We start from the raw sequence: 12,838 nt of genomic DNA, 5'->3' as shown, positions 1-12,838 counted from the left end.
AATACCTCAACAGCACATTATTAAAAACACCTCAACACCACGTTATTAAAAACACCTCAACACCACTTCATTAAAAACACCTCAACGCCACGTAGTTAAAAACACCTCAATGCCACGTAATTAAAAACTCCTCAAAGCCACGTTATTAAAAACACCTCAACACCACTTTATTAAAAACACCTCAACGCCACGTAATTAAAAACACCTCAACACCACATTATTAAAAAAAAAACCTCAACACCACATTATTAAAAACACCTCAACACCACATTATTTTAAAAAAACCTCAACACCACGTTATTAAAAACAGCTCAATGCCACATTATTAAAAATACCTCAACACAACATTATTAAAAACACCTCAACCCCACGTTATTAAAAACACCTCAACACCACTTTATTAAAAACACCTCAATGCCACGTAGTTAAAAACACCTCAATTCCGCGTAATTAATAACTCCTCAAAGCCACGTTATTAAAAACACCTCAACACCACGTTATTAAAAACACCTCAACACCACTTTATTAAAAACACCTCAACGCCACGTAGTTAAAAACACCTCAATGCCGCGTAATTAAAAACACCTCAATGCCACGTTATTAAAAACACCTCAATGCCACGTTATTAAAAACACCTCAATGCCACGTTATTAAAAACACCTCAATGCCACGTTATTAAAAACACCTCAATGCTACGTTATTATAAACACCTCAATGCCACATTATTAAAATCAGCACAACCCCACATTATTAAAAACACCTCAACACCACTTTATTAAAAAACACCTCAACGCCATGTAATTAAAAACACCTCAACACCACATTATTAAAAAAAACCTCAACACCACGTTATTAAAAGCACCTCAATGCTACATTATTAAAAATACCTCAACACCACATTATTAAAAACACCTCAACACCACGTTATTAAAAACACCTCAACACCACGTTATTAAAAACACCTCAATGCCACGTTATTAAAAATACCACAACACAACATTATTAAAAACACCTCAACCCCACATTATTAAAAACAGCTCAACACCACGTTATTAAAAACACCTCAACACCACGTTATTAAAAACACCTCAACACCACATTATTAAAACACCTCAACTCCACATAGTTAAAAACACCTCAATGCCACGTAATTAAAAACACCTCAACACCACGTTATTAAAAACACCTCAACACCACTTTATTAAAAACACCTCAATGCCACGTAATTAAAAACACCTCAACACCACATTATTAAAAAACCTCAACACCACGTTATTAAAAACACCTCAACACCACATTATTAAAAATACCTCAACACCACGTTATTAAAAACACCTCAATGCCACGTTATTAAAAACACCTCAATGCCACGTTATTAAAAACATCTCAGCGCCACGTTATTAAAAACACTTCAACGCCGCGTTATTAAAAACACCTCAATGCCACATTATTAAAAACAACTCAATGCCACATTATTAAAATCAGCTCAACTCCACATTATTAAAAACACCTCAACACCACGTTATTAAAAACACCTCAACACCACTTTATTAAAAACACCACAACTCCACGTAATTAAAAACACCTCAACACCACATTATTAAAAAAAACCTCAACACCAGGTTATTAAAAAAACCACAACACCTCATTATTTAAAAAAAAACCTCAACACCACATTATTAAAAACACCTCAATGTCACATTATTAAAAATACCTCAACACCACATTATTAAAAACACCTCAACACCACGTTATTAAAAACACCTCAACACCACTTTATTAAAAACACCTCAACACTACGTTATTAAAAACACCTCAATGCCACATTATTAAAAATACCTCAACACCACATTATTAAAAACACCTCAACACCACGTTATTAAAAACACCTCAACACCACTTCATTAAAAACACCTCAACGCCACGTAGTTAAAAACACCTCAATGCCACGTAATTAAAAACTCCTCAAAGCCACGTTATTAAAAACACCTCAACACCACTTTATTAAAAACACCTCAACGCCACGTAATTAAAAACACCTCAACACCACATTATTAAAAAAACCTCAACACCACATTATTAAAAACACCTCAACACCACATTATTTAAAAAAACCTCAACACCACGTTATTAAAAACAGCTCAATGCCACATTATTAAAAATACCTCAACACAACATTATTAAAAACACCTCAACCCCACGTTATTAAAAACACCTCAACACCACTTTATTAAAAACACCTCAATGCCACGTAGTTAAAAACACCTCAATTCCGCGTAATTAATAACTCCTCAAAGCCACGTTATTAAAAACACCTCAACACCACGTTATTAAAAACACCTCAACACCACTTTATTAAAAACACCTCAACGCCACGTAGTTAAAAACACCTCAATGCCGCGTAATTAAAAACACCTCAATGCCACGTTATTAAAAACACCTCAATGCCACGTTATTAAAAACACCTCAATGCCACGTTATTAAAAACACCTCAATGCCACGTTATTAAAAACACCTCAATGCTACGTTATTATAAACACCTCAATGCCACATTATTAAAATCAGCACAACCCCACATTATTAAAAACACCTCAACACCACTTTATTAAAAAACACCTCAACGCCATGTAATTAAAAACACCTCAACACCACATTATTAAAAAAAACCTCAACACCACGTTATTAAAAGCACCTCAATGCCACATTATTAAAAATACCTCAACACCACATTATTAAAAACACCTCAACACCACGTTATTAAAAACACCTCAACACCACGTTATTAAAAACACCTCAATGCCACGTTATTAAAAACACCTCAATGCCACGTTAATAAAAACACCTCAACGCCACTTAATTAAAAACGCCTCAATGCCACGTTATTAAAAACACTTCAACGCCACGTTATTAAAAACACCTCAACGCCGCGTTATTAAAAACACCTCAACGCCGCGTTATTAAAAACACCTCAATTCCACGTTATTAAAAACACCTCAACACCACATTATTAAAAACACCTCAATTCCACATTATTAAAAACACCTCAACACCACGTTATTAAAAACACCTCAATGCCACGTTATTAAAAACACCTCAATGCCACGTTATTAAAAACACCTCAATGCCACGTTATTAAAAACACCTCAATGCCACGTTAATAAAAACACCTCAACGCCACTTAATTAAAAACGCCTCAATGCCACGTTATTAAAAACACTTCAACGCCACGTTATTAAAAACACCTCAACGCCGCGTTATTAAAAACACCTCAACGCCGCGTTATTAAAAACACCTCAATTCCACGTTATTAAAAACACCTCAACACCACATTATTAAAAACACCTCAATTCCACATTATTAAAAACACCTCAACACCACGTTATTAAAAACACCTCAACACCACATTATTAAAAACACCTCAATGCCACGTTATTAAAAACACCTCAATGCCACGTTAATAAAAACACCTCAATGCCACGTTATTAAAAAACACCTCAACACCACATAATTAAAAACACCTCAACGCCACGTTATAAAAAACACCTTAATGCCATGTAATTCATAACACCCCAACGCCACGTTATTAAAAACACCTCAAGGCCACGTTATTAAAAACACCTCAACACCACGTTATTAAAAACACCTCAATGCCAAGTTATTAAAAACACCTCAATGCCACGTTATTAAAAACACCTCAATGCCACGTTATTAAAAACACCTCAACACCACGTTATTAAAAACACCTTAATGCCACGTTATTAAAAACCCCTCAACGCCACGTTATTAAAAACACCTTAACTCCACGTTATTAAAAACACCTTAATGCCGTGTAATTCATAACACCTCAACGCCACTTTATTAAAAACACCTCAACACCACGTTATTAAAAACACCTTAATGCCACGTTATTAAAAACCCCTCAACGCCACGTTATTAAAAACACCTCAACACCACGTTATTAAAAACACCTTAATGCCGTGTAATTCATAACACCTCAACCCCACGTTGTTAAAAAAAACCCTCAACGCCATGTTATTAAAAACACCTCAACACCACGTTATTAAAAACACCTTAATGCCGTGTAATTCATCACACCTCAACCCCACGTTGTTAAAAAAAACCCTCAACGCCACGTTATTAAAAACACCTCAACACCACGTTATTAAAAACACCTTAATGCCCTGTAATTCATAACACCTCAATGCCACGTTGTTAAAAACACCTCAACGCCACGTTATTAAAACACCTCAACGCTACGTTATTAAAAACACCTCAACGCCACGTTATTAGAAACACCTCATTGCCGTGTAATTCATAACACCTCACGCCATGCAATTTAAAACACCTCACCACACATCGCGATAGAGACCGGCTTGTTTTCACTGAGGATAACTGCATGAGTTTCCATGTTGTCATAATTTACACCAAGCAGAATTCAAACATTTATTTTGCAATTTCATTTGTAGTATTCATGATATTTCGTTTTTCTAAGCATTTGAAGTTGAAGGTTGAAGTTAAAAAATAAATACCCTTAGGACACACATTGGAGAGGTCGGTGCAGAGTGGAAGTTTGGTATGATTTCACAAAAGTTTGATGGAGTAGTTCAGTGACAACACAGGTCAGGACAGACACGACACAGATATATAGATACACATGCACACAACATTAAGATTAAATCAACCACGAAACAACATTCATTTCACAATCTCGTGAGATTCTGTCATTATGCGATGTGTAACGGAGGAACAGACAGACAGATTGACAAGCATAATATATAGATTGTTCTGCACCATTATCCATTGTGTGTACTATATCTTGAATTGGGTAAGTAGACCTGCAGACTGTACTATAACAAGATCACAGGATGTACCTTCATTTACTTAATTACTATGGGTGGGGAATTCCTCACCGACAGCTTTGGTTATCTGTTAACAGGATGTTTAAATGGGTGTACAGGTTTCATTAAAAGCAATTATTTTGTTTGGTCTTTTCATACCAAATGAATATTATACTATGTGGATTAATGGGCTATAGAAAAATGGCCTTAACTTTGATGATACGGCAAGTCTTCCATATCATTGTGATCGAGACAACCGGTTTAGCACGCCTTCTGAATGACTGTGCACTCCCATGATGCATTGCTCACTGCTATGGTACTGCACACCATGTGACTCTTTTAATAGGATACAGAGTTTATTATCTCTGTTCGTACATTACATTTGGTGGTTTTTAGTAGAATTGCTGGGCTTTGAAGTCGGTTGTAACCCGCAGTTGCTTGGAGCTTCAGCAATTGAAGACCGCTTGCAAGAAGGAGTGCCAGAGACCATTTTGAGCCTTTTGTCGGCCAACCTAAGAGTTTGGGTCCTTACAGGAGATAAACAAGGTAACATTTAGTTGGTCTGATGGTAATTGTTGATATTTTAACATCTGAGAATGACACTGTGGACATGATCAATATTTCATATTGTCGAATTGTTTCCTGTGAGGTATTTTTGATGTCCTAATCCAATTTCAAAATGCCCCAATTGGAACTTTAACATCCATATTTCACAGAGTTATAATAAAATATGAGTTGCCTTACAAGTAACTTCAACGTTGGAAGAGGCATCATGCCAGAGCTACAGGTACCATGTAAACCTGTACTAACTAGTTTCATGGTCAGGTTGTTGGCGACTAAACCGTCTCCTCCACCAGGTTTTCTGGTGAGGAGGGTGTATAAATATGGACACCCAACAGGATTAAAAACAAAACCTGTCAAAGGACGGAGGAGCTCCTTGTGAGCCAATGGCCATCCATTTCAAGTGCTCAACTGTGTCTGCGGACGTCCACATGCCATTGGGTTACTCTTTTTAAAATTTTTAATGAGGTTGGTGGCAGTATTTTCACTCCAGCCACTGTAAAACACTTAATTCCAGAAAACCCACAAATGTAAGGAGATCTAAAAACCCACTCCACCTCCTGTGCTGCTGCCCGTCGCAGGGCAGCTCACCGGATGACGGGATTGGGGCAAAGCCTTCGGGACCCCCATTCCTTGATGATAGGAGGAAAACCATGGGGTAAACCTCCAGCGTCAGATTGCTGTGGTGTGTGGCGGAGTGGTGTTGAGGTGTCATCCACCAGGCGGCGGTCTCCTTGGGTTAACCTGAGGTGGTCCCTTTGGGTGGGTGCCTGGAATGTCCAATCTCAAAGAGAGGATGATCAACTGTCTCTGTTATCATCTAAGCTCAAGTGTTTGACCATCGATATTGCAGCAATCTCTGAGGTTTGGAGACCAGATAGTGGCGAGATCATGGCGTGTGGTTACCATGCCCAAGGAGTTGCTGCAGCTGTGTTCAACAAGCTGATTCGATTGATTACTGAGGTAACACCGGTCAATGAGCATATTATGAGACAAAGGATTCATCACTACTTAGGTGTCGTTTCCCTGGTGTCTGTACATTCTGAGGCAAGTGATCTCACAGTGAAGGATGCATTAATTATATGCCATGCTCAAGTCTGTGGTTGATCAGTGCTCCAGGCAAGATACTCTTCTCGTCTTGGGGGATTTCAATGCATCGACTGGAACTGATAGGGATAGTTATGAGACGTGTGTTGGTCCCCATGGGTCTGGAAATGTGAACCAAAATAGCACTAAGTTCCTTAACTTTGCAAGAAGTCAAGGACTTAGGGTGGCTGGTTCATGGTTTCAGCGCCCACAGGCTCATCGCTAGAGTTGGGATTCCAATGCTGGTGGTGTGGCAAAGGAGATTGACCATGTGTTCATTGATAGTCACTGGAGGATGATCCAGAACTGCAGGGTCAACCTGAGTGCTCAGTTCCTCAATACTGACCACAGGCTTGTTGTAGCAACTCTAAAGTTTCAGCTTAAATCCTGGAGAATGGTACCATCCAAGCCTCGGCTGGATGTTGACAAGCTCAAGGATGAGAGTGTAGCTGAGGAGTTTGCGAAAAAGCTGAGTGTGGATTTCGGGGGTCTGGGTGCTTTGGGAGGTCCTGAAGAGTTGTGGAGCGCCTTCAAGACCATCGTCCTTGATGTTGCCGGTGGATGTCTTGGAACTCACCGTGGGGCAAAGAAGAATTTTGTCTCACAAGGGATACTGAATACCTTTGACGAAAGTTACAGGGCCAGGCTTAATGGCAGAGCTGAGCTGTTCAGGGAGGTGAGGCATAAAACTGTATGTGCACTAAGGGTGGACAAGGAGGCCTATGTGCGAGGAATCTGTGAGGGGGTAGAGCATCACCTGTGGTCAGGTGATTCTCGCCCTGCTTACAGGGGAATTCATGCATGGCGTTCCTCCAAGCCTGTCCCTCGGTGCACTGCGGTTAGAGCAGAGGGTGGTGGGCTCTTGACAGAGTAGTCTGAAGTGAAGGCCCTCTGGGCCAGTTACTTTGAGCGGCTGTACCAGGCTGATCTTCCAGCTGTCGAGTTGGACATCAGGGGTATTATTATCCCTATTGATGACCCTCCAATCAACTGTGATCCACCTTCATTTGTGGAAACACAGGCTGTGGTGAACTGATTGAAATGGGGAAAAGCTCCTGGGATCTGTGGCATCCATGCTGAACTTCTCAAGGCTGGTGGAAATGCTGTACTCATGTCATTGCATGCAGTTCTGTGCTCTGCCTGGAACACAGTTATCATTCCAACTGACTGGAAGAAGGGCCTTGTTATCCCTCTCTGGAAAGGGAAGGGTGATCGCAAGGACTGCAGCAATGACCGAGGTGTGACACTACTCACAGTGCTGGGCAAGGTCTTTGCTTGGATAATTCTTGATGGGGTTCGCCACCATCTGCTTGAGCACCAGCATCCAAAGCAGTCATATCAGGCTTTTCACCAAAGAGGTCAACGATTGACCATATCCTTGCTCTTTGGGTTCTCACCAAACGTAGACGAGAGTTTTGGTAGGTCCTGCTTACAGCCTATGTTGATCTCTGCAAAGCGTTCGATTCAGTGAATCGGGATGCCCTCTGGAGGATTTTTGGTCTTTGTGGGGTGCCACCAAAACTGATCCTTCTGATGTCTGAACTATACTCTGGTACTGAGAGTGCTGTGAGAAGTAGTGATACCATCTCTGGCTTATTTCCAGTTGTTACTGGAGTTCAGCAGGGGTGTGTACTGGCCCTCACACTTTTCAGCGCTTGTATGGACTGGATTCTGGGGAGGATGTCGGAAAGATTAAGCTGTGGTGCATTGTTTGGTAATGTCAATATCTCTGACTTTGATTTCTCAGGTAATGCAGTCATCTTTACAGAGACTCGAGATATCCTTTTGGAGGCCCTCGAGGTGCTGAATGAGGAGTCGGAGTTGCTGTGCTTATGGGTTTCTGGGATCAAAACTAAGATCCAGGCTTCAAATGACATCTTGGATGCTGCTATCTTGTCTGTTTTTTTGGTGAGGATGTTGAGGTCACAGAGCTTCACTTACCTTGGCAGTGATATTCATGACTCTGCTGGCTGCAAGCCAGAGGTCAATAGACGTCTGGGTCGGGCCTGGAGAGTCATGGATTCACTGGATCATGGGGTGTGGTGCTGCCGGTACCTGTTTGGGAGAACGAACGTCTGAGTCTTCAGGTCCTTGGTGCTTCCAGTCTTGCTCTATGGATGTGAGACTTGGACTCTGACCAGGGATCCGAGATGGAGACTTAATTCCTTTGGTACCAGGTCTCTTTGGAGAATCCTTGGCAATCGCTTGTTGGACTTTGTGTCCAACCAGCGGTTGCTGAGAGAGACTCAAATGAGATTTGTTACCTGCATAGTCTGTGAGCATCAGCTGCGACTGTGTGGACATGTGGCTCGTTTTCCTGATGCTGATCCTGCTCACCAGATTCTCTCAGCGAGGGAGCCTCGTGAGTGTAGGAGGACGATGGGCCAACCACGGTCCTCGTAGTTACAGCAGATTGATCAGCATCTCAAGGAGATGGGGATGGGCCAGGCATCTGCCTGGGGGATGGCCAGACAGAGGCCCCTGGAGTACCAGCGTAGAGTGGACGCAGCGACGCGCTGTTCTGGCGCATGCTTCCATACCCGACCTGACCTATGGTTGTTTGTCCATGCTCTATCCTTTTTAAATGCCGAACATCAAGCAAGGATGCAGCACATACCATTTGTCTCTCTCCAAATTGGTTGCAAGACGATTGCATCTCCCCAGTCTGTCTCTGTCCATCTGTGTGTGTCTACATTGATATGTTTTCACTTTAAAAATTTCTTTCTTCTGTGCAACCGTTTGTCTGATCAATGCAAAACTTTAAGCATCGGAGGAATTTTTTTTAACAAAAACATTTAATGAAAAAATGTAAACTTGACATATGTCATCAAATACCCATGAGGGTATTTATGGTGATTACCATGATGTTGTCAGTGAAGTAGTATTACAGCCATAATTGGTTAAATCGAAATCCTCATCCGAAAAATCTGAAAGTCCATCATTTTGGGCATATGAATGATCCTGGTATCTGGACCTTAATAGCAGTGGGCCATAATCGTGGCATGTTCCGTTAACAATGGTATATTTGTTCAGAATGAGCAAACCGGGTGAGACTATTCACTCTACTGAGTGCTGTTCTCGTTATTCTTTCGTATGACTCAGTCAGGGTTCAAACCACCCACCTCCCAGACTTAGTGCAGATGGTCTCACCATTACACCACAGGGTCTCGTTAAAAATAATTGATGTATGTAATGGCCTTCCAAGTATCATAATTTTAGCAGGGGGATGGTTTGAAATAGCATTGAATATATGATTAAAATTGTGGTGGATAGAGGGGTCCAGGGTCATCAATTGGAATGGGTCTGAAATTTAGTTATAAAAAATTAAATAAAAATTTATATTTAATATACAGCTGCAAAAATTAATGACAGGATGGTGCAGAGGAAGCACACTCATTACTTTTGAGCAGCCTCACCTGGGTTTGATTCCCGACCCAACAATATAAACCATCAGCTTGATATTCTCCATTTCAGGTGTTGCACCACAAATTGCACCAACCCTCAGATGGACGTTAAGTCCAGTGTCCAGTCTGCTAACAGTTTGTCAACATCAAATATTACACAGTCTTTCATGAAGAGTAAGAGTTATTGCTGGGACCATGAAAAAATAAATCCACATTCCTGCTTGAATCCCCTCTTTCAAATGACAGGCCTATTCGGCCTGTTCGTGAAAGAGTTGGGACAAAAAACGTTCTCAGATGTGTCCTTGTGTCACCTTGTTTAGATTGAGTTTCAGCAATGCAGGTGTGGCACAGGCATGACCAGCTAAGTCGCCTCCTTCGGTATTTTCTCATGTATACTACTGTAGACAAGACAGCCGGCTCAATATCCCCTCCATAGGACAGTGAGCTGTGCGGCGGTTTGCGTGTTCAAGTCGTGTGACATGTACAGCGAATCTGAACAGTACGGACATTATGAGATTTGTAATCAATGATTATGTTTAATTTCTATCTTCCAGAGACTGCGGTGAATATTGGTTACTCTTGTAATTTGCTGTCGGATTCAACAACGGAGCTCTTCATTCTTTGCGGTTCCACGATTGAAGAGGTTTCCCAGGAATTGAGGTAATCTGACACAAATTTGTGTAGGTGCGGCAGAAATTTGAATGACGTTGCCTTATTAAATAATATGATTACAGGACACAATCCTTTGGAGGTATTTTGAGAGAATCCCAGATCCACTGACATTTGAAAGCAACATTTGTAGGGGTCTTTAGAGACACTATTCCATGTGGTATAAGGTAGCCTGAGTCAACTCTGGTTTGACTAAACCATTCAAATGGACAGGCTTCAGTTCTTCTTATCCTTCATGAAGCACAAGGCTGTGGGGTCGCATCATTGGGTGACGGCATAGCTTTGCTGCTGATACAATGCATTGTGTAGGTTAGAAAAGGAATTTATAATTTGTTAATACTGCCGGCGATAGCTCGCCTACTCCACAAAGGACACTGTGGGATCTTTAATATACACCAACTGATGCCAGCAGATGCGATCTCCATTTATCATCCATCCGAGTGACGATGGACCCAGCAACTTCTGACACATTGATTAATCATCCTGCCTGTGGAAAAATCAGGATGACAGTTTAGAGCTGGGTCAGGATTCAAACCCAGGATAGACAGCTTCGAGGCAAGTGTGCGTATCTCTCGGCCATCCTCCCAGCTCTGACGATCAGTCGCTTTCTCATAATAAAAGATCAAAATTTTACCTTATTTGACCGATTTCCATAAAATCCATGTAACAACACACATTGAATGAATTCAAACAACTCGAGCTGGAATGGAGGAAGGATCGCTTTTAATTTTTGATTTTATTTTAAAAAAATGTTCATCCTTTTCTTCCTTTCCCAACCAGACGATAAACTGTCAGATCGGTGCTTTGTAGGCCGGATGGAGGAAAGTGCGTCAACCCTCGGATGGGCACGAAGCTGGATGTCCCATCAGCCATCATTAGTTGGTGTCTTTCATGAAGTAGTTATCTCTGGCACTCTGAAATTACAAATTCCTATTCAAATCGCCTTCAGTCAAACATTGGGCCAGGCAAAGCCGGTTCGTGAAAGACTTGCCCCAAAAATATGGGCTGTGACCCCACAAGAGGTTGGAAATAATTGTGGGTATTAAAGTAGTAGTAGTAGTAGTAGTAGTAGTAGTAGTAGTAGTAGTAGTAGTAGTAGTAGTCATCGTAGTAATCGTAGTACTGTCTTCTTCTTATTCTGTCATAAAGCATGTGTAAGATTCTTACACCTGGAAAGAGGCAGGTGCATGACATGTGTATGACTTCAAGACAGTTCTGAAAAGTCATTGACACAAATTGCTTGACGGTAAGTGTGTGTTCTCCTCTGCAGATAATTACAATTCGATTACATTACAATCAACCAGCATAGCAATTCCTTCATCTATGGAGATCACAAGGGCTATAAGAAGTGTGTGTGTGTGTGTGTGTGTGTGTGTGTGTGTGTGTGTGTGTGTGTGTGTGTGTGTGTGTGTGTGTGTGTGTGTGTGTGTGTGTGTGTGTGTGTGTGTGTGTGTGTGTGTGTGTGTGTGTGTGTGTGTGTGCGCGCGCGTGTGTTTTACCTTTCTTCAAACGCAGAACATTCCAAGCCAAGATCGATTTAGTTTGCAGGCACTGGAAATTATCATTGCTGATGGAGAGCAAACCGGCACCATATGCCCTGGTTATCAACGGTCCCACCCTGGTATGCATTACACCATCAAATGCTAACAAGAGGGAGTGAAAATCTCCACCTATAGCCTGAAATGATCTGTACCAGCTCCATGCCATCATATCAGACTCACAAGGCCTCTGGCACATTCACCACCAAATCAGCCTTTTTGCCAATGAGAGGACGTAATGGATAAATAGAATCGCATCAATGAATTGCCTGAAAGGTTAAGGCTTTAGAAATACATCTTTGGTAGGAATAATCGTGGTCTACACGTTGTTATCGTCACCAATAATCATATCATCTGGTGTAAGTAGTAAACCGATGGTTGGTGAATGAGTCTGTGAGATTAATTGTATATTCTGCTTGATTTGGGGGGGGATGCAGGCCTTAGCGCTGGAGCCTGCCACACAGATGGAATTCCTGCGGGTGGCCTTTTCCTGCCAGGCCGTGGTATGCTGTCGTGCAACCCCACTGCAGAAGGCACAGGTACTGAAACGTCTGACGTTGCACCGGGGATGATGGCTTCAAGCAATCTAGTTTGTTGTGTGACATTTACTTTGTTCGTCTCCTGTCCACAATGTGTATCACCATTTTTAGATGGTGGTGAAAACCCATCGGACTCACTGATGTCCTTCCTGAAATAAATCTCTCTCCTGTTCTACTCTGCAATCCAAATGATCTCCAAGTCA

At 41.3% G+C, this 12,838-nt stretch overlaps 1 protein-coding gene and 1 long non-coding RNA gene across 8 annotated transcripts in view; one reads left to right on the top strand and one right to left on the bottom strand.

The window, feature by feature from the left end:
• LOC147011541 (uncharacterized) overlaps positions 1-12,838 on the bottom strand; it is a 73,865-nt gene that overhangs the window by 11,846 nt on the left and 49,181 nt on the right. The window contains exon 4 of one of the 3 annotated variants that reach the window (XR_015051687.1): positions 11,147-11,727. The exons of the other annotated variants lie outside the window; for them this stretch is intronic. This is a non-coding gene — a long non-coding RNA (uncharacterized LOC147011541). Of the gene's footprint in view, positions 1-11,146; positions 11,728-12,838 lie in introns of those variants that run through there. 3 annotated transcript variants of the gene reach the window in all.
• LOC147011542 (phospholipid-transporting ATPase ID-like) overlaps positions 1-12,838 on the top strand; it is a 63,356-nt gene that overhangs the window by 29,821 nt on the left and 20,697 nt on the right. For all 5 annotated transcript variants that reach the window (XR_015051674.1, XR_015051675.1, XM_085857031.1 and 2 more), the window contains exons 19-22: positions 5,273-5,384; positions 10,444-10,549; positions 12,074-12,179; positions 12,534-12,635. Coding sequence is in view for 3 of the 5 variants with exons in the window: in XM_085857031.1 (XP_085713157.1) it covers positions 5,273-5,384; positions 10,444-10,549; positions 12,074-12,179; positions 12,534-12,635 (426 nt within the window). In the remaining 2 variants the exon portion in view is untranslated. The remainder of the gene's footprint in view (positions 1-5,272; positions 5,385-10,443; positions 10,550-12,073; positions 12,180-12,533; positions 12,636-12,838) is intronic.

This window comes from Eptatretus burgeri, chromosome 15 (genome assembly GCF_056783735.1).
Source record: "Eptatretus burgeri isolate ZD-2024b chromosome 15, Ebu_testis_v1, whole genome shotgun sequence".
Classification (NCBI taxonomy): Eukaryota; Metazoa; Chordata; class Myxini; order Myxiniformes; family Myxinidae; genus Eptatretus; species Eptatretus burgeri.
The sequence above is the reverse complement of the archived record's forward strand: the minus strand, read 5'-3'. Positions and strand labels throughout refer to the sequence as shown.